Source organism: Hylobates moloch, unplaced genomic scaffold, assembly GCF_009828535.3.
Source record: "Hylobates moloch isolate HMO894 unplaced genomic scaffold, HMol_V3 SCAFFOLD_1, whole genome shotgun sequence".
Lineage (NCBI taxonomy): Eukaryota > Metazoa > Chordata > Mammalia > Primates > Hylobatidae > Hylobates > Hylobates moloch.
The window spans coordinates 188,632,706-188,658,532 of record NW_026652276.1 but is presented as its reverse complement, the minus strand read 5'-3'; the positions used below and the strand labels follow the sequence as shown (position 1 = coordinate 188,658,532).

General features: G+C 39.8%; 1 protein-coding gene across 1 annotated transcript in view; it reads left to right on the top strand.

The window, feature by feature from the left end:
• Positions 1 to 25,827, top strand: part of SLC26A3 (solute carrier family 26 member 3) — a 37,733-nt gene continuing 11,906 nt past the window's right edge. The window contains exons 1-13 of the mRNA XM_032761384.1: positions 1 to 110; positions 8,721 to 8,939; positions 9,437 to 9,576; positions 11,363 to 11,473; positions 12,061 to 12,233; positions 13,595 to 13,759; positions 15,776 to 15,928; positions 16,376 to 16,458; positions 19,915 to 20,062; positions 20,174 to 20,287; positions 20,393 to 20,470; positions 23,515 to 23,610; positions 25,003 to 25,109. Coding sequence (XP_032617275.1) covers positions 8,809 to 8,939; positions 9,437 to 9,576; positions 11,363 to 11,473; positions 12,061 to 12,233; positions 13,595 to 13,759; positions 15,776 to 15,928; positions 16,376 to 16,458; positions 19,915 to 20,062; positions 20,174 to 20,287; positions 20,393 to 20,470; positions 23,515 to 23,610; positions 25,003 to 25,109 — 1,499 coding nt within the window. The 5' untranslated portion in view covers positions 1 to 110; positions 8,721 to 8,808. The remainder of the gene's footprint in view (positions 111 to 8,720; positions 8,940 to 9,436; positions 9,577 to 11,362; positions 11,474 to 12,060; positions 12,234 to 13,594; positions 13,760 to 15,775; positions 15,929 to 16,375; positions 16,459 to 19,914; positions 20,063 to 20,173; positions 20,288 to 20,392; positions 20,471 to 23,514; positions 23,611 to 25,002; positions 25,110 to 25,827) is intronic.

Sequence of the window (25,827 nt, the reverse complement as noted above, 5' to 3'; positions counted from 1 at the left end):
CAGAGCCTGTAGACCTGAGTGGATGGACACTGCCTCTTAGAACTAGAACTTAGAACTTTATCTTGAAAATGTACCACTGTTGCAGAAGCTCCTCACAGAGTATGTGTCAGGTAGGAACCAAATTTATGATATATTCAAGCTGGTTTTCTGTTCCTTGAAAATGGTATTTTTTCTGATCAAAGCCTGTTTAGGAGTTATTATGTTCTTGAGTTTATTCCATGTGTGTGAATATTTTGAATGAATCCACTAATAAGCTATGCATGTATGTCTGGAGCACTAGCAATGTGGAATAAATATTTAAGTAGACTTTAATTTAACAAGTAAATGGCTGTAGGCATCATTAAGTCTTAAATAGCCTTTTCAAAGATATTAGTGTTCTTGTTTTAATTATTCAGATAATTCCTTTAATTCTCCACTCAAATCTGACTTTATAGATAGATTGTCTGCTCTGAGGGTTGGCAAAAAAAAAAAAAAAGCAAACTTTAAGGAAAGAGTTTCTCCAGGAGACAGAATCACTTACTAGAAAGGATTCAGAAAGGCCATCTGGTCCCAGCCAGGCATAGGGGTATGTACCTATAGTCCTAGCCACTCAAGAGGCTAAGGCAGGAAGATAGCTTAGCCCAAGAGTTTGAGGTCAGCTTAGGCAATATGGAAAGACCTTGTCTCTTTAAAAAAAAGGGGGGGGGGTGGGGGACATATGGTCTAGAAGTGAGAGATTTATCTGCTAGACATCCTAGAAAGTCCAAGACTAAGGGAAACAGGGAGAGAAGAAAAGGCAATGGGAGTAAGAAGGATAGAGAATGGCAAGAGAAGAGAGATGGGGAGAAAATGGTCACTGGAAAGTAGCAGAATGCCCTATGCCACAAGTAGTATAATATAATATAATATATTAGTAATGTATGGGTACTTATCCCATACATTACTAACTCTATCAAGATAAAATCTATTTTATTCTTTAAAATGTCAGGAAAAGATTACACAACTTTCTTTATATATGCAAGTGAGGAACAATTTATCAAATTATTGGACTAAATAATTCTCTTTTCTGAAGTAAGTTAGTCATTTGGAAAAACTGTGTCATGAAATTTAACTGCATAAAGATCATTCTGTATTTTATAGAGACGGGGTTTCACCATGTTGGCCAGGCTGGTCTCGAATCTGACCTCAGGTGATCCACCCACATCTCCAAAAATTTTCCTTACCAGCCAAGGATTATTCCTAATGAAAAGTTAGGAAGCAACTAATTTGATTTCAGAAACAAGTAAAATGGAGTAACACAATACATACTTTGCCTTCTCCCTCTGGATAAGGGAATAACTGAGTATATAAAGAAATGAACAAATGTTTAATACCTCCTAAACAGCTCATATTCGACTAAGAAACAAAATCGTTCAGAAAATGAGAATGAGTATTTTTCAATTACAAGAATAAATATATAATAACACAGTCTAACTCTTCTCTACAGTAAATGTCTTTGATTCTCCAAAGAGAAAAGAAGAGGCTCCTCTAGCCTGTGTGTCACTTTGTTGAGAAGCAAGGGGAAGAATAAAACAAGTCACCTCAAGGAGATTGGTTCCCAGGCCACCAGGCTCATGTTTTGTGTTGTTGATATTGAGTGTAGGAGTGTGAGGCTTTCATGCTCAAAAGCAAGGACCCTGAAGGTGCCTCACCTTGTTCTTTTGCCTTGTCTCTCTTGGGGGTAGAGGCTGAGCCCCTGACAGTCAATATGTAGTAGAGAAGAAGATGTAGCAGAGAGAATCAGTTATTCACAAGATGTGGCTTCTCATCCTGGCCCTGGGAAGTTGAGAAAGTCATTTATCTTCTCTCATCTCCATTTCTTCATCTGTAAATTAGCGACAATACAGCCTATTTTGTCTGCCTCCATCACACAGTAATACTCAAGGAAGAAAAGTGAAAGTGCTCAGAAAATCTCAAAGCCTTATAGAAATGGCCAGGGATTCTCTTTCACCTTCTGTGAGCCTCCTGGGTGTGAAACCCCTTGCTATGGTGCATCCCAACATTTCTCTAATGGTTTAGCCTATGGGCCAACAAAGCCTTCTGTTTCAGTGTTTGGAACTCTCAATATCCTTGACATGATTTGCTTATTGCCCACTGCTTTGTCATCACCCCTGCCAAACCTATCCGTTCTTTAAAGTCTAACCCAAGACTCACAGTTCCTTCACAAAACCTTCTTAACTCCAACCCACACTTACATCCCTTCTTCCAATTTATTATCTGCACCAATTATTTTGGGCACTTCTCCTGTGTACGTAACCTTTGGAGTTTAGGTCTACATCATTTATATATCTCTTGCTCATAGTTCAGTTTATTTCAACGAACTTTCTTGTATACTTACTACATCATAGGACCTAGCAAAAGAGGGAAAAATGGTTAAGATTTGGGCCTTGCCCTTGGGAAACTCAGTCTTAAAGGGAAGAAAACATAAACAAATAATGTATGACATGGAATAGACATATATACAAGGTACTTACAAGAAGGAAATTATTAACTCTATCTAGGGATTCCATGAAGGCTTTACATCATTTTCTTATCTTCTACAACTGTGTTAGGAACTGAGTTCCTGACAAATAATAGGCTGATACATGTTTGTTGAAGGAATGAAGAAATGAATCAATGGTCAGCTGAGTTGTTTTTTTTTTTTAGAGACAGGGTGTCTTTATATTGGCCAGGCTGGTCTTGAACTCCTGGCCTCAAGCAATCTTCCCACTTCAGTCTCCCAACATGCCAAGATTACAGGCATGAGCCACTGCGCCCAGCTGTGCTGAGTATTTTTAAGAATGAATTGGAATCTACCAGGTATTGGAGAAGAAAAACACAAAGGAAATCATGTGTACAAAGATACGGAACTGTTAAATATAGTGTGTTAGGAACCTGCTGCAATTGTGAAGGAGGAGTGAAGAAGCTTGTGAGACAGACCAGAGCCAAAACATGAAGGACCTTGTATGCCATTCTAGGAAGCTCGGATAGATAGATTATTTTAAAACTATGTTAAAACAAACTGGGATAAAAATGGAAAACTGCTACTTCTAAAGATAAGCTCAGAGTAAACATAAAGTCATAGAAAAGTTGGCAGCACTAGCATTTTCCAACAGGTTCCAGCTGACTTTTGTCATGTGGACCAGTTGTAAATTCAGTCTAAACAGTCAATATTAAACTCACTTCTGAGACCGCTACCTGTGAACTTAAGGCTAAGAAGTCTCCCTTTGTATACCCTGCTTTCAGTTTTAAGAACAGCCCTAGAAGGAAAATAATGGTCTCTTCCTTTTGCTATTAGGAAATTGAAGGCTTGGGCCGGATGCTCACGCCTGTAATCCCAGCATTTTGGGAGGCTGAGGCAGGCAGACCACTTGAGGCCAGGAGTTCGAGACAAGCCTGGCCAACATGGCGAAACTCCATCTCTACTAAAAATACAAAAAATTAGCTGGGCATGGTAACAGGTGCCTGTAGTCTCAGCTACTCGGGAGGCTGAAGCAGGAGAATCACTTGAACCCGGGAGGTGGAGTTTGCAGTGAGCCGAAATCACGCCACTGAACTCCAGCCTCCAGCCTGTGTGACAGAGCAAGACTCTGTCTCAAAAAAAAAAAAAAAAGAAAAGAAAAAGAAAAGAAAATTGATGGCTTGAATCACCGGCTCATAGCAAACATAGTTAAGATATGGCAAGGCAAGGATTTGAAACCTGGTGTGCTTAGTTGCCAAAGTCTCACTATTTTCTGTTGTACCTCCCAATTAAATTAGGTTTGACTTCCTTCTTCAGCATCTTGGGCAATGTAGTAATAGAATTGATGAAAAATAATAGTAACAGTTATTGCCCACCTCAGCCTCTGACCCCTTCTGAGCTCTCTTAACCAACCTCAGTGCTGAGACCCCTCCCCTCCATTCACCACTCCAGCCCTCTCCCATTCTGATGCCATCATCTCCCTGCTTCTATCCAGCCTTGCACTAACCAGAATGTGGAGCTTCTTGTGCGCTTGATTTCTGATTCCTCTGGCTGCTGATGGAGATCCCTCTGAAGGTGCTCATTGGAGCAATTATTCTGCTCGTTCCCCCATCTCTCACCCGCTCCCCCAAGTATAGTTATCAGGACGCTGCTGTATTTCCCATTGACCAAGGACTAATTCATGAAATAGGGCTGGCTTACCTCTGGTTTTGCACTGACTGGCTCAGGGATATTTTGAGATCCATGAGGTGAGTCATGTTTTCAGCAGATTTCAGGCACAGTATGGCATTTTCAGTGATGTCTCCATTGAAGGCCTTCCTCAGCTTGAACAGTTATGGAGGGGTGATGCTACTAGGAGCTGCCTTGTCCAAGAGTGGAGGCATCAAATGTGACTGTGGAGGGGCTGGGAAGTGTTCTGCACCCTTGCTTGTCTACTGGTTTCAAATGACCACTAATTAAAGACAAATCCTAGGACCGCTCATCAGCATCTTGGTTCAAATTAGTTGTTTCCCAGCAAAAAGGGCAGACCTCTGAAAGACTAAAACACAGAATAGATAAACACTGAGTGGAAAGGTCAGGGCCATAAGACACTTCTCAGCAGAGCGGGGCAGGCAGAGTGGAGGTTCTCGTAACTGGAGGCCAATCTGCAGGTTGGAAATGGGCGGAACTTGGAGTGGTGGGGAGGTATGTACATGACAATCCCTAGAAACATCAAAAAGTTGTTAATACATGGGAATAGTTAAACTGAGAAACTGAACTTCAGAAATTAATCCCAGGATTAAATTTCTGCTCAAAAAGAAAAAAAAAAAAGCAGAGAACAACAATGTGTATGACTAAGCCACAGCACCAAGATATGTAGGTATATGAATGTCTACATATGTGTGTCTATGTATGTAATATATATATCATAAAGGCCAAAAAAAAAATAAAAAGCACATCATACGGAAGCAAATAAAAGTGGAAATATATACAAACAAGACTTGGGATTCTACAATTAGTAAGAGGAAGGGACTCTGCGAATGAATTTTCATCCCCAAATCCACTGATACCCTAAGGAACTCAGAGATCCATGAAGATAGAACATGAAAAGGATTTTACATTAATATGGGCATAATATTTGAAATTGGAATTGTGATTCCAGGAACCAGAAAAAAGTGTTTTCCAAGAATTTCTGGCAAAAATGTAACTTGTTCAGGTGAAAAAAAAGTTTAAAAAATCTCTTTTGAATTCCTAATTAAAGATGAGCTGAGATCGCGCCACTACACTACAGCCTAGGCAACAGAGCAAGACTCCATCTCAAAAAAAAAAAAAAAAACAAAGGTCATGGTCAAGAATCTCAGAAATGATGACATGGAGAATGTCATTAATTTATGACTATCTGGAACATGCCTTCAGCAGAGGCACCATTGGGGTAGATGGTTTAGAGGCCCACATTGTATGTTACACATGGAGGCATAGCTTTTGGAAGCAGGGATGGGTGCAAGGGGAAAACAGAAAGGCTGAAATGTGGCCCTCAAGATTTCTCTCTAAAGTCTGGAAAGATTTCTTTTCTTTTCTTTTCTTTTCTTTTGAGACGGAGTCTTGCTGTGTCGCCCAGGCTGGAGTGCAGGGGCATGATCTCAGCTCACTGCAACCTCTGCCTCCCGAGTTCAAGCAATTCTCCTGTCTCAGCCTCCCGAGTAGCTGAGATTACAGGTGCCCGCCACCACGCCTGGCTAATTTTTGTATTTTTAGTAGAGACAAGGTTTCACTGTGTTGGCCAGGTTGGTCTTGAACCCCTGACCTCAAGTGATCCTCCTGCCTCAGCCTCCCAAAGTGCTGGGATTATAGGCGTGAGCCACCATGCCTGGCAGGAAATATTTCTTTTTTTTTTTTTTTCGAGACAGAGTCTCGCTGTCACCTGGTTGGAGTGCAGTGGCGCGATCTCTGCTCACTGCAAGCTCCGCTTCCCGGGTTCACGCCATTCTCCTGCCTCAGCCTCCCCAGTAGCTCGGACTACAGGTGCCCGCCACCTCACCTGGCTAATTTTTTGTATTTTTAGTAGAGACAGGGTTTCACCGTATTAGCCAGGATGGTCTCGATCTCCTGACCTCGTGATCCACCTGCCTCGGCCTCCCAAAGTGCTGGGATTACAGGTGTGAGCCACCACGCCCGGCCAGGAAAGATTTCTTAAGCTCTCCTCATTCCTACCCTGAGCAGTCCCCTTGCAGGCAGTGCTTGGGTGTGAGGAGGAGGCTTTTACTGGCAGGACAGCCAGAGTTCAGCCTGTTGATCCAGCTGGAGGTATAAGAAAGCCCACTAAAGAGACAGCCATAGCCATCCTCAGAGAAGGAAGCTGATTAGAAATGAAGTTGTGTTTCTCCCATCACTGTCATTGGCAAAAAAAAAAAATTGAAATAAAAAATAAAAAAAATACAACAGCCAGAAGAATATAAGTACCTTCAAGATCTTTTTTAGGGAAGATAACTAATAAATTTCTATGAACTCCTTGAGGAAAGCATGAGTAAAGCAAGCAAAGAGCAGAATCATTTTTTTTTTTCCTGTCCATAGCAGCATCTGACAGAAATACAAATACCCAGTGCCGAAGTCTTCTTCATCCTAAGGTTGTCTAGGTTGGTTCCTTCAAAGGATTAAAGCTGTTCTTTTAAGATATTCCAGATACACTTTGTGAGAAATCCAAGGTGTCAGAAGTAATTGACCATGGATTAGATCTTAATTGTTAATGCTCCAACCATGCTGTTGGTAATCAGCAAAAAAAAGACAAAAATCCATGCTCTGCACAGCAATGCACAAGTCACCTCCACTTTGTGAGCAAGTTCTTCTGCCAATGGGAAGTACTGTCTAGTCAGTGGGATTTGACCCCTGAAGTGTGGGTGGAGAGATGGAAGAGGGAATGGAAACAATAGAGAAAACAAGCACTTGGGAGTGGCAGGGGAGGAGAGGCCCAGAAAGAATAGCAAAGGAGGATCTAAATGTCATAACCGAGGCCCTGGTGGTGCACCTATCAGCTACTTGGGAGGCTGAGGCTGAAGGATTGCTTAAGCCTAGGAGTTTGAGGCCAGCCTGGGCAACATATGAAAGATCCCTGCCTCTGCTGAAATAGTTTAAAAATTAGCAGGGCATGATGGCCCACACCTGTAGTCCCAGCTACTCAGGAGACAGGAGGACCGCTTGAGCCTAGGAGTTAAGAGGCCATAGTGAGCTATGATTGCACCACTGAAGTCTACCCCAAGCGACAGTGAGATCCTGTCTCTAATAATTATAATAATAACAAGGGAGTCATAACTGAGCTCAAAGGAGCTCAAATTCTGTAGGTCAAACCATAGATGTGGGGCAAAAGCAGTACATTGTGGTCAAAAGTGAGTACAGAGGACTTTAGAGGAAACTAGAAAATGGGGTGGGAGAGAAAAATGGGTGATCGAAGAGAGGTCAAGTGGGGCCAGCAATAGAGGCCAGCATCTGATTCCTGGTTATAACTTGAGCTCTGTAAACATGCTGAAAATCCCATTATGTATATGAGGGCACGGTGTAACGAGACACTATCTAGTGTGAGATAATTCAATTAATCACTGTGATTGAAGCTGAGGAACAAAACTTGGGCATTATGAGTAGTAATACAGAACAAGATTAGAGGGAAAAAATGCTAGCAGTTAGTTGGAATGTTCTTCAATTATGTTCATATTGAACAATAGAGAAGCTGCCATGACATAGAAAAGACAGCAAAGAAGTCTCAAAATGCAGGTACCATTTCTGCCATTTTTACAAGCTGTATGTCCCAAGAAAAAGTATTTCCATTTTAGTGTGGGTTTGGGGTGTGTGTGATTATTTTATCATTTGTAAGAATAAAATAATAAGAGTAATTGCCCCCAAAGAATTGTGAAGGCTAACTTGACAATGTGCATTTAAACATTTTGTAAAATTGATCTTTTAAGCATAATAGAAACAGGATTGAGATAAGAATTAAAAACTTAAACATTTTGTGTAGAAAATGCTAATAATTAAAATAATAACTACCATTTAGTAAATGCCTATAGTGTGTTGGATGTAAACTAGATGCTTTGGAAACCTTATTTAATCTTCACAATCACCTGAAATTTGAATATCTTTATCCCCATTATGCAGGCAAGGCTCAGAGAAGTTAAGGAACTTGCCGAGGATCATTCCTTTTAAAAGACCTTATTACTCACAAATGAAGTAAACAAATAATATTTAGTTTGTTTCATAGTTTCCTTAACTATAAATTGTAAAACTCTAACTCCCAGAAACAATAAGGAAATAACTGAAATAGGCAATACCTTTGAATTTCACAATTTTTTAATTTTACAAGGTAAAAAAATCAAATTTTAAAATTCTGTTGGGTAAATTGGAACAGTCTGGACTGGAGTTAGGGGCAATAAATAAACTTTAAATCTAATCTGTCCCAACACTTCAATGTCTTAACTTCGGAAATATTTCTGGGAAAAAAAAGTTGATGAGAGTATCTTGTCTTGTAAGTAAAAAATTGACTAATTCATAAACTGAATCAATTTTGTTACTTTTTGGCAAATTAAAAAATAAAATAAAGCTCTTGTTTACTTACCTAAAACAGCCATGTCCAGCTCACTGGAATAAAATATCGCTGTCGCAAAACACAATCTAGGTCCCTTAATCCTGCCTTTTTTGATCTTAAAAGGTGGTAACATTCAGTTCGGAGCTCACTCATCTGTAAATTGCGTCACATTATCTCTGCGTTGTTTAAGAAGCAAGCTCTGTTTGGTTCCAGGCATTTTCAACCTGCTAAAGGCAAGAGGAAGTGTTCACCACATAGTTCCAAAGGTCTTCAACTTGCCACAGCCAACAGAAAAATCAAAATGATTGAACCCTTTGGGAATCAGTATATTGTGGCCAGACCAGTGTATTCTACAAATGCTTTTGAGGAAAATCATAAAAAGAGAGACAGACATCATAAGGGATTTCTGGATCATGCCAAAGCGTGTTGTAGGTAAGATATTTTTTAAGGTATTGGCATTAGGAATACATTTTTGAAGCACTTTCCCCTAAATTTTCTAACTTTCCAACTCTCCTTTCTGGCTCTAGTCCACAGCCTACAGTCCTTTCCTCTTTAGTTTCCAAACCTCCTACTCCCTGCCAGAGTTGGAAAGGTAGCGTCTAAAATGAATCCCATCTCGGCTTATCAACACGGTCTTTCCAAATCAGACAACTAACAGATGGGGACAGAGGAAAATTCTCGTTTGAAATATTGCATGATTCGAGCTGAGGATGACAAATAGGTCTATTACGGTTAAAGAAAAGCAACCATTTTAAAAAATCCTTTGTTGGTGACCAGAGGGCAGCTGATTATGGGTAAAGAATGTTACTGGGAGTGAAATTACTAGTTTAATCTTTAGCATATTACCATCTTTACCAATTTCCCACCGACAGGTACTAAACTTAAAATTTGATATTAATTGACTGACCTGTGGCTTTCCACGTTTTCAGCTGCTCCACACAAAAGGCCAAGAGAATTGTCCTCTCTTTGTTCCCCATAGCATCTTGGTTGCCAGCATACCGGCTTAAAGAATGGTTGCTCAGCGATATTGTTTCTGGTATCAGCACAGGGATTGTGGCCGTACTACAAGGTAAAATTTTTTTTAAGTATAATTTATATACCACAAAATTCATGCTTTGAATGTGTAGAGCTCAGGGGCTTTTCGTATATTCACTAGGTTGTGCATCTGTCACCACTATCTAATTCTGGAACATTTTCACCACCACCAACCCCTAAAAATTCCTTACCCATTAACTTCACATCCCCCCCTACCCTTTCTCTATGGATTTGCCTATTCTGGATATTTCACGTGAATGAAATAATACAATACATGGCACTTTGTGTCTGGTTTCTTTCACTCACTGTAATGTTTTCAAGGTTGATCCATATTGTAGCATGTATCGGTACTTCATTCCATTTTATGGACAAATAAGTATTCTATTGTATGGACATATCACAATTTTTTTATCTGCTCATCGGTTGATGAACATTTGAGTTGTTTCCACTTGGGGGCTATTATGAGTTATGAGTAATGCTATTTTGAACATTTGTGTACAAATATTTGTGTGAACATGCTTCAATTTTCTTGGGTATATCACTAGGATTGTAATTGCTGGATCACATGGTAACTCTATATTTAATCATTTGTGGAACTGCCAACTTATTTTCTAAAGTAGCTACACCATTTTACATTTCCACTAGCAGTGTATGAGGGTTCAAGTTTCTCCATATCATCAACACTTGTTATTGTCCATCTTTTTTCTTTTAGCTATCCCAGTGAGTGTGAAGTGGTATCTCATTGTGGTTTTCATTTGCATTTATCTGATGGCTAACAATACTGAATATTTTTTCCAGGTGTTTATTGCCCATTTGTATATCTTTTGAAAAATGTCTATTCAAATTTTTTACCCATTTTTAAATTGGGTTGTCTTTTTGTTGTGGAGTTGCAAAGGTTGTTTCTATATTCTGGATACCAGACCCTTGTCAGATATACAATTTGCAAATAACTTTTTTATTCTGTGAATTATTGGTTAACTTTCTTGATAGTATCCTTTGAAATACGCATTTTAAATTGTGATTAAGTCCAGTGTATCTGTTTTTTTCATTGGTTGCTTATGACAGGGGTCCCCAATTCCTGGGCCACAGACCAGTACAGGTCCGTGGCCTGTTAAGAACCAGGCCACACAGCAGTGGCAGGTGAGCAAATGAAGCCTCATCTGTATTTACAGCTGCTCCTCATTGCTCTCTTTACCTCCTGAGCTCCACCTCCTGTTAGATCAGCGACAGCATTATATTCTTATAGGAGTGCAAACCCTATCGTGAACTGTGCATGCAAGGGATCTAGGTTGTGTGCTCCTTATGAGAATCTAATGCCTAATGATCTGTCACGGTCTCCCATCACCCCCAGAGGGAACCATCTAGTTGCAGGAAAATGAGCTCAGGGCTCCTACTGATTCTACATTATGGTGAATTGTATAATTATTTCATTATATATTACAATGTAATAATAATAGAAATAAAGTGCACAAAAAATGTAATACACTTGAGTCATCCCAAAACCATCTCTCCTTCCCTAGCCAGTGGAAAAATTACCTTCCACAAAACCAGTCTCTGGTGCCAAAAAGGTTGGGGACTGCTGGCTTATGCCATAGGTGTCATTTCTAAGAAACCATTGACAAATCCAGGTCACAAAGATTTATACCTATGCTTTCTTCTAAAAGTTTTGTAGTTTTAGTTCTTGCATTTACATCTTTAATACATTTTGAATTAATGAGGTAACTTATTTTTAGGATCCAATTCTAAATACCATAAGAACCAGAGAATGTCTTTGATTCCTCTTGCACAAAGTAAGGACTCTGCTGCTTGTGTGTTTACAGGTTTAGCATTTGCTTTGCTGGTCGACATCCCCCCAGTCTATGGGTTGTATGCATCCTTTTTCCCAGCCATAATCTACTTTTTCTTCGGCACTTCCAAACACATATCTGTGGGTAAGTCAGTTACTGAGCTGATTAATGCTCACATTGTTTTTTTTAATGAATTTTATTAGCCATACATTGTATCAATTCCAAATTTCACATAATCCAGGAGAAGAGTCACGGTCTCCTGTCAGAATTAGGACCAGGGTTTGAGAAGGAGGTCGGGGTCACAGATGGCAGCCGTTTCATTTATTTATTTATTTATTTTTTTATTTATTTTTTGAGACGGAGTTTTGCTCTTGTGGCCCAGGTTGGAGTGCAATGGCACGATCTTGGCTCACTGCAACCTCCGCCTCCCATGTTCAAGTGATTCTCCTGCCTCAGCCTCCCAAGTAGCTGGGATTACTGGCATGTGCCATCACGCCTGACTAATTTTTGTATTATTGGTAGAGACGAGGCTTCTTCACGTTGGTCAGGCTGGTCTCAAACTCCCGACCTCAGGTGATCCGCCCACCTCAGCCTCCCAAAGTGCTGGGATTACAGGCGTGAGCCACCACGCCCAGCCTCACCAGTCATTTTATATGCTCTTATTCTGTGGTTGAAAGACAATATGCTTTAGAGAGGCAGATACTGACCACGATTCACCCACTGTTAATTAGGTCCGTTTCCGATTCTGAGTATGATGGTGGGACTAGCAGTTTCAGGAGCAGTCACAGCTCGCAATGAAACTACTTCGGGATCGTCTAACAGCTGGAGTGATAATTCTTCATCACCGGATGTCGAGAGGGTGAAGGCTGCGGTAGCAGTCACGGTACTTTCTGGAATCATCCAGGTGAGCACCTTCTCATGTAACTTGCCCACCTCAATCTGTTCATCTTGACTGTTACACATCTCTCTATTTTTCCTCCCCCTGCCACTCCTCCTCTATCTTCCCTTTGGTTTGTGTCTCTCCCTCATGGCCCATAGGAAATACTGTAAGAAGGGTCACTCACCACAACCAGAGGGAGAGGAGTGGGTCAACAGTACAAACACAAATGAATGTGGGTCTAGACAGACAGAAGAAGGGGAATGGAGAGGCACAAACAGTGACAAGTGAAATGCTTCAACATATATCCGGGAATTAATAGAGTCAAGAAACAGCATATCTGGGAATTGATAGAGTCAAGAAACATAACTGTATACAAGAAATCATCATACTGGTGGCTTTGGAATTTTTTTCTTTAATTCTTCAGCAACTATAATCTAGTTGGAAGGGATGGGGGCTTTGAACTGTTCATGTCAATTTTGGGGAGAACTGAAGAGGATTATGGTGGAGCCTAAAGTCTTGCTCCCAAGCCATATGCTGACACTCCTGCCGAATAGTGAAAATGTCATGGACTTTTTGAGATGTTGCCTAAATTTATGGATAATGATATTATTGGTTAAGACCATTTCTTAAAGAAAGAAAAAGTCAATTTCTACAAGGACATAAGCATGTGTCTTATTGACAATTTGGTTAGTTATTTCTAATACATTTCTGAACCTGGTATAGAAATGGAACCCAACTGGGCTTTGGGCAGCCACAGCTCTGGCTGCATTCTGGAGACATGAGCAGAAAGACAGGCCAAATATCCAAGGGAAGGAGAATCCATCCAATTCACTTTATTGCAGAACAATGATGCTTTAGGGGTGAATTAACCATCCTTTTCCCCCAGCTAGAACCAAGCACTTCTGATGTCCAATATGCAGTTATGTATTTCTTACGCAAGTTGAGCAACTTTGAGGAAATAGGATAGACACTCGCTCATGCATGCTCCAGCAGCTAGAAAGTACAACTTAAAATTACATCAGCAAATGTATGAGGGCTGATGCTAGGTAAGTTTTTACTAGAAAAGGCCTATGAGTCTTCCAAAGACAGCACACTTAAAAATAAATTAAGTGCGAATAAGCCTGTTACTTCTTGGGGGCAAACTAGACTTATGTCCTATGTGAATACCATGTACCGTTCCACCTGGATGATGCGGCGGAAGGGAAGGAGATTGAGGAGCCCTGGATGGGAGGTGTCCCAGGAGGCAGGGACATTTGCTTCTTCAAGGCATGTACGTACAGGTTAAGGCTTTACGTTTTGTGTAATATTATTTCAGTTGCGGATCCTTGAGTTTGCTGAGGTATACTCCTAATCTATGCTGACAAAGGCTTTTGTTCTCTTTCCAGTTGGCTTTTGGGATTCTGCGGATTGGATTTGTAGTGATATACCTATCTGAGTCCCTCATCAGTGGCTTCACTACTGCTGCTGCTGTTCATGTTTTGGTTTCCCAACTCAAATTCATTTTTCAGCTGACAGTCCCGTCACACACTGATCCACTTTCAATTTTCAAAGTAAGTATTTCTTTCACCTAAAAAATACTGAAATACATGAAACTCACTACTGTGTTTTTAGAGAGCTTTCCTTTAATGCCTTTGCCATGGGGTTCACCTACAGGTTGTAAAATTTATTCATATTAAAAAAGCAGCACTTTGGGAGGCCAAGGCAGGCGGATCATGAGGTCAGGAGATCGAGACCATCCTGGCTAACACAGTGAAACCCTATCTCTACTAAAAATTAAAAAAAAAAAATAGCGGGCATGGTGGCGGGCACCTGTAGTCCCAGCTACTCCAGAGGCTGAGGCAGGAGAATGGTGTGAACCCGGGAGGCGGATCTTGCAGTGAGTGGAGATCGCGCCACTGCACTCCAGCCTGGGCAACACAGCGAGACTCTGTCTCAAAAAAAAAGAAAAGAAAAAGAAAGTAAAGCCAGGCATGATGGCTCATACCTGTAATCCCAGCACTTTGGGGGCCTGAGGCAGGAGGATCACTTGACACTTGAACCCAGGAGTTCAAGACCAGCCTGTGCAACAAAGTGAAACCTGACCTTTACAAAAAATAAAATAATTAGCTGGGCATGGTGGTGCATGTCTGTAGTCCCAGCTTTTTGGAAGGCTGAGGCAGAGGATCTCTTGAGGCAGAGAGTTAGAGGCAGCAGTGAGCTGTGATTGTACCACTGCACTCCAGCCTGGGCAACAGAGCAAGACATAGTCTCAAAAAAAAAAAAAAGAAAGAAAAAGGAAAGGAAAGAAAAGAAAAAGTAGCAAGGGAACAATACTGAAAATCAACCACATCTACCATACAGCTAATGTTAACAACACAATTAAGTAACGCTTACCTTAGATTTGACTCAAGTATTTTCCAAAAGGAAAAAAAAAAGTCTATGTTTTAAAAGCTTTACCAGTTTTTTCCAAGTTTTAAAATGTTTCTTAAAATCTTATTTTGAAAGAAATTTGCTAATTGAGTTATGATGTTTTCCTGTTTCTTGAAAAGCATGTCTCATTCTTTTAGAATTGAAGTTCTTGGGTCCTTTTTGCATCCTGTTTAGAAAACAAAAGAAAATTTACCAGTATGTAGAGAGGACAGCAGTTCTCCCCTCCTCCAGAGGATGCAAAGCAGAACAGATAGTGTTCTTAGTTTTAAAACTTGGGACAAAATGGTAAAGCTTTTAATAACATAGATTATTTTTTTGAAAATACTTGAGTCAAATATAGGAGAGGTGTTACTTAATTTTCGTTGTTAACATTAGCTCGATGGTAGATGTGTTTGATTTTTAACAACTCTCAACAGTTTTTGGGAGTTGAGACAGAACTTGCTCCCAATTGGAACCAACACTCTCTCACTTCCATCCAGAGGCATTCCAGAAGTGGAGTGTTCTAGAAGCAATTTGGGATCCAGTTTTGGCCTGCTTGGGCTTTTGGGGGTACTTGGATGTGGAACCCAACTAGCTTCAAGAAGTAAGACCATGCATAGTGCACAGTTAACCAGAAAACTATTTTCCAAAAGTGACATAGAGAGTCAGCTAAGAAATGTGAGGGGGTATAAGCCCCCAAAAAAAGGGCCAGGAATTGAGCATACTAAGCAAAACTATCAAAGATCAGAAGTTATTCCCTGGATAGAGTAGTGATGGCTGTGAAATAAAAAATGATGACCAAAGAGACCTAATAAAGGCAGAAGACCAGTGGTAAAAATGTGAAAAGTATCCAACAAAATTTGACACTAGCCAAAGAGATTCCCAGAAAAATGCCAGAAGCATTCTTAAACTAGTGTGCCACCTACACTATGCTAACTTACTCTTCTCGTATCTCCATCGCTACTCTCTACAATTTCACATTCACGATTAAACCGGGGCAGAACAGGAAATCACTATCAGTCTCTATCAGTCTTTTTGCTTCCATGTTTATTTTTATTTGTTTGGAGATGTGTTGTATCCAAATTATGCATTAATATAGTGTTTTGGTGGTTTGATGTGTTGTATCCAAATTATGCATTAATATAGTGTTTTGGTGGTTTTTGTTTTTGTAATTGTAGGTACTAGTGTCTGTATTCTCACAAATAGAGAAGACTAATATTGCAGACATGGTGACAGCTCTGATTATCCTTTTGGTTGTATCCATTGTTAAAGAAATAAATCAGCGCTTCAAAGACAAACTTCCAGTGCCTATTCCAATCGAATTCATTATGGTAATTGATCATTTTCAGACTCTGTCATAGTTACTCTACTGTTTATATGTTGTAAGTCCTTCACCATCTGTAGCTCAGAAGGTTTTAGTGGGGCAGAGGCCATCTCTGCAGTTTTTGGGCATAATGTTTAGCATGGTTTTATTTTCATTCAGAATTTAATAACTTCCTCTTATGATTTTGAGTTAATTTTTTCCATGTGAGACAAGGAGAGTGCAGAGAGCAAGACCTTTGACAAAATGTTGTGTTAGAGCCATTTGAATTTAGCTGTGGTTCTCAATCCTGGCGGCATGTTAGAATTGCCTCCGAATTTCTTAAAAAGTAACAAAGCCTGGGCTGGAGTTCTTACTTAACAGGTACAGAAGTGGGTTTTGGCAATTTATTTTTTTTCAAAGCAAGACTCTTACTTGCATCTCACATTTCTAACTTGGGCCATTTGCAACTTTGCAGACCGTGATCGCAGCAGGTGTATCCTATGGCTTTGACTTTAAAAACAGGTTTAATGTGACTGTGGTTGGGGACATGAATCCTGGGTAAGTGTGTCTTCGATGATGGCATCACCATGCACTAAGCAGAGAGTTAGCAGTAGTGACAGGAGAGGTACAATCCGAACTGCAGGTCACCCTGCAGGTAACCCTCATCAGGATCCTCCCTGCACCCTGCATCCCTAAGGAAGGCTCACTGCTTTCCTTCTAGGAAGGAGCTACAAAGAAAGGCAGGGTGTGCAGTTCTTTTTTTTTTTCAGCCTCCCCACAGTGAATGCAGTTCTTAATATCAGAAGGCTTCTGCTTGTGGAAGAACTCACAAACAAGACAAGCAGGGACACAGACCAGTAGAAACTCACATGAAAGTAAAAGTTAGCAAAGTAGTGAAAGTATAAAAATAAGCAAAGTAAGGCCAGATGCGGTGGCTCATGCCTGAAATCCCAGCAATTTGAGAGGCCAAGGTGGGAGGATCACTTAAGCCCGGGAGTTCAAGACCAGTCTGGCCAACACAGCAAGACCCCCATCTCTTGTTTTTTTAAACTATATAAATAATACAATAAAGAAAAATAGGCAAAGTAAACTGCTTCTCCTCATAAAGAAACATCAAGTGAAACCACATTTCCTTGTCCATAAATTACTATAAACAATATGTAATGCTTTGTTTGAAGTTACTGGAGCCAAGTTCTGAAAGTTCAAAGAAGACACTGAAGGAACACAGGCACTCCACGTGAGCAGTCCAGATAGGCACACTCTGTCCTTTCTCCCCATCAGATTCAAAACAAGGGCAGAGCAACTTTTCCCACTGCAAAAGGATGAGAAGTCCAGTTTGTACAAGAATTTTAAAATGTATTTCATTACATTCAGTGGATTGAGAAGGAAGATCATTTTGTGTTGTTTCTTCTAACCACAGCATCAGTTTCCTCCAACTTACCAAGGAAAAGTTGTTTTCCTGTTTTGCTTTGTTTTGTTTTTTTAAAAGACTTCTCTCCCTCTCTATGCTTAACAAATATTTGAGAATTCGAGAAATCAACATTTATATGTATTTTTTTTACTTTAAAACAGCCAAATTCTTTTAAAGGCAAATCTATGTACTTTTTATTTTTTTAAAGAAAAAAAATTTTTTTCTTACCAGATCTTCGTGTGTTACATTTCATGAATCTCAAGCATCACTTTTAATTTTTAAAGTTTTAAAGTGGAAATTAGGCTGAAACTGAAAGACTGTTTCTAGGGTTTCCGTCTATTCTGCCACTTTGAAGTGATTTCACTTTACTTAAATGTCTTGGGAGACATAAACCAAACAGAAAAAATTAATGCTTGCAAAACCAAACAGGATCTTGTCAGAAGGGCTTGGAAAATAAAAGATAAACTTAAGATCACTGAGTTACACCTTAAATACCTCAACAACAGTCTTATTTAGTGAGTGTATTTTCAATGTCAGTGTACCTCTCCACAGTGTGTGGGGTGTGGCAATGGGTAACCATTACATTCAACAGAGTGGCAGTGTAACCTAGTAGGTAAGCTCCAGTGTTCTAGAGGCAAAGTACCTGAGATTTGATTCTGACTCACTTTTTGAGCTTGAGCACATTACCAAAAACTGTGCCTCAATGTTCTTGGCTGTAAAAATGAGGCTAAAAATAATAGCTATCAAGTAGGATTCTTTTAAGAGTTGAGTGAGTTAATACATGTAACATGCTTAAGTGCCTGACTTACAATAAATGTTCAAATTACACTACTATTGTTACTAGTTTAACACCCACATTAGGTAGCAAGCACTTGAGCATTTTACGCTCCATTTTTTTTCTGGGTGATGATTGAGTAGGTATTTTAAGTTTTTGTTGATTGCAAATAGACTATAACTGGAAGGTAGTGATTATTAATTATTGCTAACCTACTGTTCATGAGTATGCCACCTTAGAAGTTATTCTGCAAAGTCTCATACACTAAATACAAATAATTTGGCTGAAGAAAAGTGCTCATTGAAACAGTAAAGGAAACACAAGGAGTATATTCAGATTCCAGAGGGATCCTATAATAATAGCTAACAGGCACTTTGTGTTTTACAGTGTGTAAATAGTATTTGCATTTATTATTTGACCCTCCCACTAAACTGTGAAGAAAAGAGAACAAGGACGGGCGCGATGGCTCACGTCTGTAATCCCAGCACTTTGGGAGGTCGAGGCGGGTGAATCACTTGCGGTCAGGAGTTCGAGACCATCCTGGCCAACATGGCAAAACTCTGTCTCTACTAAAAATACAAAAATTAGCTGGGCGTGGTGGCACACACCTGTAGTCCCAGCTACTTGGGAGGCTGAGGCGGGGAGATCTCTGGAGCCTGGAAGGTAGAGGTTGCAGTGAGCTGTGCACTCCAGCCTAGGAAAGAGGAGACCCCATCTCAAAAAAACAGAGAAGAAGCGTTATTATCCTCGCTCTACAAATGAGGAAATTGTGACTCGGGAAGGGCAAGTGGCAGAGCCAGGGAATGAACCCAAGTCTTTAGACTGTAAATCTTCATCACATCATTCTGTCTATGGTGTTCAGAGACCAGAACAAAAGAATAATAAGGTCCTGGTTATTAAAAAACAAAAACATTCCAAGCTAACTTTTGGATTTATAATGGCATCAGATATAATAGTACTTCTTCAAAATTATGGCATAATAGTACTTCTTCAAAATTAGTGCTAAAAATGTATTACCATAGATATTCACAAAATGTGGAACAGCAATTCAGAAAGAGTTGATTGGACCTAATTAACCCACTTCCAATAAGTCTGATGTCAGAAATAGATGCTTATAGGAGTGGAACATTTTAGTAAATTCATGTTGAGTTTGAGATACATGCACCTTTTATGATACAATTAGTAAATATAACTGAACTGGTCTACGTTCATGAGGCTTAAGCACAGAAGTATACCCTGTGAGTTGAAGGTTCCTCTGACATATATCACCTTAAAGAGAAACCCACTCTCCATTAGGGTCATGGTTGGCTGTAGCATTTCTGTGAAGTGCAGAGCAGAGTCCAAGGCCCGTCTATTTGCTAGGAGTTTTCCATGAAAGGTTATGATCATCAATGGAAAGAAGACTTTTTCGCTTTCCGTGTCTCACAATTGTGTTTGCTCAAAGGACTTCATGTATGGATAACTATTGGGAGCATTATGAGTGATGCTTTGCAACCCAGTGTAACAATACAAGTGGAATAGAAGACATTTTGCAGGAAGCTTATAAGAATACACACACATTATAGTGTGGTTTTACTGGCAAAATCATATCTGATTTACCACTATCCTTGGATTGAATTTGCAATCTTTTACCAAATTCAGGCAGTGTTGCTCTTCAGCATTAAGAAAGCAGATTCCAAAGTTGTCAGTGGAGCTAAATTCTCGTTAATCATACTCCAAAGTGAGACACAACTCAGCCTAGATTGCATTCATTCATTGATTTGCCCAATGGTTATATCAGTTTATAAATTGGTTGGTGACATTCAGACTTGCTTAATTTCAATTTTAGATTTCAGCCCCCTCTTACACCTGACGTGATGATTTTCAAAGCAACCATAGGAGATTGCTTTGGCATCGCATTGGTTGCATTTGCAGTGGCCTTTTCAGTTGCCAGCGTCTATTCCCTCAAATACGATTATCCACTTGATGGTAATCAGGTAAGTATACAAACTACACTGGGTCTCACTGGGCAACTTTAAATAATATTTTGCACACATAATATCAATGGTGCCACTTCTGAAAAAAGTTCCTTCTTGTTTTCCTGTCAGGAGTTAATAGCCTTGGGATTGGGTAACATAGTCTGTGGAGTATTCAGAGGATTTGCTGGGAGTACTGCCCTCTCCAGATCAGCAGTTCAGGAGAGCACAGGAGGCAAAACACAGGTATGTCAAGATCTTTGCTGCAAGCACTGTCCTAGCGTTAGTAACTAGGAAATTCAAGCCAGGGGAAAAGTTGAGTTGGTGATGATAATTTTTTTATCCTCACAGATTGCTGGGCTTATTGGTGCCATCATCGTGCTGATTGTCATTCTAGCCATTGGATTTCTCCTGGCGCCTCTACAAAAGGTAACACTGTCTTTGGATAGCATCTCTACTTTTGGTGGTAAGTCAAGGACCCCGGTTCTTAAATTCTGAAAGCACAAACTAAACTAGGGGAAATGAGGTAATGACAAACTCTCAAGTACTCTTCTTAGCCAATACTCTGTGTGAGCCAAAAATATTTATTTTCCCCTGGCAACGTGTTCTGAATGTTAGGAACACAGATGCCCAACCTGCCTTATCTCCTCTACACTTTGCATGTGCATAGTCCCAAGTAGAATTAATGTTGAAATAGGAGGGCACCCTGGCACCGCACCTTCAACATGCATGGACTGAGTAGAGGTTTTCTTAAAGGTTAAAGTAATCAGGCCATCTATCTAATTCAGAGAATGGCGCTACCAGCCACACAACTCGTTCTTAGGAACACACCCTGAAGCTTCTAGAACTTTGGTTTAACTCCAGGACCAACACTGTTGGATTGTGGGATGGGAGTGAACAGCCAGCACAGACCTCCCAGCCCTACTGTCATGCTCCTCCACCTATAAGCTTGAGGGTTTAGTTTAATACTTTGTAAACTGCTGCAGCACTCAGATATAAAACGTACCATCAGACCCTGGAAAGCAAAGGCTCTCTAGGAAACAAGATGACAGTAAATATATTGTTCCTTGTGGTTTTAATATAATTTTGAGGTGGTACATGGAGCCCTGTTGACCTCCTTCTAATCCTGGCTCTGGTACTTATTATCTGTGTGATTTTGGGCAAATTACTTAACCTTGCTGAACCTCAAGCACCACATTTGTAAAATAGAAAGGGAAATAATACCCACCACACAGAGTGACTATAAAAATAAATAAGATCATGTATGTGAACTACTTAGCTGAGGGTTTGGCATATGATAAATACCTGATAAATGATAGTCATTATTGTTAATATTATTATTATTCTACATTGTATTACACTCCTGGCTACAAAGGACATAGAGATATGATACAGCCCACCAATGTCTATTGGCTGTTACCTAGGCCTTTTTTCCTTGTTGGTTGGTAGCCGAACGGTGACTTTGGTCCCAGGTTTCTGGACTCCCAGTGTGGTCATCTCAAAAAGCTCACTGGCCAAATCCATCTTCAAGCAGGGCAGAGAACAATTTGCCAAAAATATGCATTCTCCATAGGTTATACTTCTGATTTCAAAACAAGTGGCATAAAAGGAATGAAAAAGTCACCACTAAAGAAATAGAAGAATGTATCTCAATAAAAATAAACACACACACACTCACTCCTACAGAGAGAACTCCACCCTCTCATGCTTCTCCCCGGGTGTAAACTTGAGTTCTACCTAGCTCACATCAATTTGGAGACACTAAAGAAATAATTACCAAATCTTGTCTAAGATTTAATCAAAGCCCGTTTTATAAAGGGTCCTGTGATATGTTCTTTTTAGGCCATTGTGGTCAGGAATGTCTTTGCTTCAAACACCCAAATAACTATTTTGCTTCTTTTTATCATATGAAGGCAAAATAACCCATAATAAAAGCTCATAATAGATATTTGTTGAGTGCTCACTGCATGTCAGCAGAGCTCTAAGCATTTTCTCTTCATTTAATCCTTTATATCAAATGCAGTACAGATAACAGGTTCCTGCAGAAATTATCCCCCTTTCCTTTCTATGATTTCTTAATGCTCTGTAATCTTTACTTTAAAAGTACTCTGTTGTATATGTATGTCATTGTAAATTATTTCAAATTGTTTTTCTGTAGAATACTGACTAGGGGGGAAATAATGCCCAGTGAAAAAAAAATGTCTCTTCGCACAGGTGTCTCTTGACATATTTTATACTTAGAGAATTAAAAGTCCTGCAAAATGGAGAGGCTTGTTGTACAGTCCTCTGACTTCTTCGCCTAGCTACCACAGTGGTGACATCTTACATAGCTGTCGTACAATATCAGTACTATACATTAGTATAGTATGTTAAGTAGATTACAGACTTTATTCAATTTTCACCATTTTTTAACTGGTATTCACTTGTGTGCCAAATTTTTTAAAAGTCACTTAAGACCATATTTCTTCTAAACTGTGACCTCTATTCTCACAGTTAGTAAAATTAGTTGCTTAGATATGATATTATAAGGATTACCTGTGAAAATGAGAAATAAGCAGATCAGTTCAACTGTCCTTAAGATATAAAAATAAAAACTGTGTTTGGCTTTTCTTTGTACACTATGTTTTCATGGTATAGCAGTATACAAATTCCATAGTCCATTCAGAATAAAATAACTTAAACTGGCAGGGGGAACGAGAGGGTGAGGGGCATGGTCCTACAGTTATGTTAAAATCCAAAGAATGAAGAGAATATACTTAGCTATTCAGCATTTTTCACCTTAACTATCACAATTCCTGCAAGACAAAAGATCACATTCTGGCTGTGGAAGAATTGGAAGCCTGAAGCGTGGCTATAGGGATTAGTACTGGCCTGGGAAATATTCATTCATTGGCTCAGCCACTCATTCACTGACTAATTTTAAAGCCCCTCCTGTATGCATTTAACATAGTAGGTTCTGGGGATATAGCAGGAACTAGATAGATATGTTTCATGCTGTCCCAGAAAGCCCTCCTCAAGTCATCTCATTCCAGGACCTCAAGCTCCCCAAGCTATATATATTTTTTTTTTTAACAAAGAGCAACCCCCATCTCCTTGACTCCAATAAACAAACACACATTAGACTGGCTCTGCTTGGGAGGAATTTATTCCAAGTGTTTATCTGTCATAGGTCTGAAGGTCTGCCTTTCTCTGTCCCAAGGTGCAGGCTACTAAACGCCATCAGATCATCTATCTCATAATCACAAGAGCAGCCTAGGCCTTGTCACTGTTGTGGGGACAAAGTCATTCATAGGAACAGGTCAGAGTCCCAGTTCTGGTGTGTCTTGCGTGGCATCGCACACCGGAAAAGGATGTAATGCTTTGATTTGCTTTGAGGCCCTTTAAAGCACACACTTATCTAGAGCCTTCACCTTTGCTTCCATACGGTTTATTTCATTAACTTAAAGTACATCTGATGTTTGTGTTTTTCACAGTCCGTCCTGGCAGCTTTAGCACTGGGAAACTTAAAGGGAATGCTGATGCAGTTTGCTGAAATAGGCAGATTGTGGCGAAAGGATAAATATGATTGTGTAAGTAGAGGCAATAGTATTTGAAAGAGAGATAAATCACAATAGCATTTTAACGCTAATGTGAAATACATGTTTATATTGTAAACTAAGTGAAATATTGTTTCTATATATCCGTTCAAAAAAACCTTAGTTTGTTTTATTTGCTATTTTTAAATTGCATACTCTAATGATCATTTTCTGGGACTTTACTTTTTTTAAAATGGGCTACTTTTAATTTAAAAGAATGGGCTCCATGAAAAACTAGTCTAGAACTTCCTTAGGCCTATTCTAAAAGTTCTTGCAGTAATCCCAAATACCACAGAAACTCTCTGAATTTAGGGTATGCATGGCTTCTGTTCATTACATAATGTGTTTGTTTCCACAAATCTGTGAAGAACTTAATTTCTGAACATTCCTTTTGGAAATACTCTTATTTGGAAAGGCTCCCCTTGCTCTCACATGCTTTGCTATTTTAACAGGGTCAAAGTATGTGGTGTAAAAATGCCCTGTTAACATACCCTTAGGTATTTAAAGATCATAACTAGTAAACTACACTTGATTTACTTTTGTGGGGCGTTTTAACACCCTTTTGGCATGCTAAAATTCTTATAAAGATAGCAACCATTAATTAAATCAGCAGACCAAGAGTAAAACATTAGTATAAGCTCTACCGGGTACTTTGCTGATTTTTTTTTTTAAGATACAGGATCTCCCTCTGTCACCCAGGCTGGAGTGCAATGGTGCCATCCTAGCTCACTATAACCTCAAACTCCTGGGCTCAGGCAATCCCCCTGCCTCAGCCTCCTGAGTAGCTGTGACTACAGCTGCACACCACCATCCTCAGCTATTTTTTTTTATTTTTTGTAGAAACAGATTCTCACTATGTTGCCCAGGCTAGCCTTGAACTCCTGGCTTTAAGTGATCCTCCCACCTCAGCCTCCCAAAGTGCTGGCATTACAGGTGTGAGCCTTCACGCCCAGTCTAATTTGCTGATTTTAATGAACAGCAGCTGGTTCTATTAGGTTGGTGCAAAAGTAATTGCGGTTTTTGCAATTATAATTATCACTGTGACAGATAATTCCATTTCCTAAATGAGTTGGAGATGGGATTAGAAATAAATATACTTTCTTCGAATCCTCTTATATTTGTGTGTGTTTCTGTGGCCCAGAACCTGAGTCAGCAGAAATGACCTCTTGGGAAAAGTGTCTTCTGTGCACTTTGCTCCCTGGCCCAAGATGACAACTTTCAACTTCCACCACATCTGGCAAATTTTTAAATTTTTTTTTATAGGGACAAGGTCTCACTGTCTCTACAAAAAAAAAAAAAAAAAAAAAGTTTTTTTAAAAGACCCCGTCTCGACATTGTACTTTAATCAAAGTAAATTGTAGTGTATGTGTTGCTTTCTTTTCACAGTTAATTTGGATCGTGACCTTCATCTTCACCATTGTCCTGGGACTCGGGTTAGGCCTGGCAGCTAGTGTGGCATTTCAACTGCTAACCATCGTGTTCAGGACCCAATTGTGAGTGCTCAAAGTGCTCTGCATCCTGGCAGGCTTGGACCTGCCCAAATCAGAAGAGAAAAAACAAATGTCACTGGCTAAGAGAACAGTAGTTGGTTGATAGGTGTGCATTTCTATCAGGATGGGGCAGTTTATCCTCCCTCCAGTTGCTCATCTCAAGGCCTGAAGGGCAATAGCATGGCCCAGCTTTAGAACATCGGCCCAGGGAGGAGACCTGCTGTTGGTCTGCTTCTGGCTTTGACTCCAGTTCAAATAAATCATATAAATCTCTGAGTCTATTCGCCCAGCTATAAACCAGAAGTAATTCTATTCCAAGCAGGTTTAATGTCTTTGCCTTGTACTTGTTAAACATGGAAATGTGTTACTGACATTGTGAGATTCTTTCCATCTAGTGGATGGATTTCCTCTTTATAGGTTGTTAGATTGCACTCGTACCTTTAAAATATGGAGCTGGATTAGAGAACTTCTCAAAGGCCCCTCTTACCTTAAAATTCCGCAAAAGCCATTTGGAATTCTTGATTTTTAATAATCATTCAGTCCAAGCATGTTTTTAATTTTTATTTATTTATTTATTTATTTATTTATTTATTAGTTTTTGAGACAGAGTTTCGCTCTTGTCGCCCAGGCCAGAGTGCAATGGTGCAATCTCGGCTCACTGCAACCTCTGCCTCCTGGGTTCAAGCAATTCTTCTGCCTCAGCCTCCCAAGCAGCTGACTA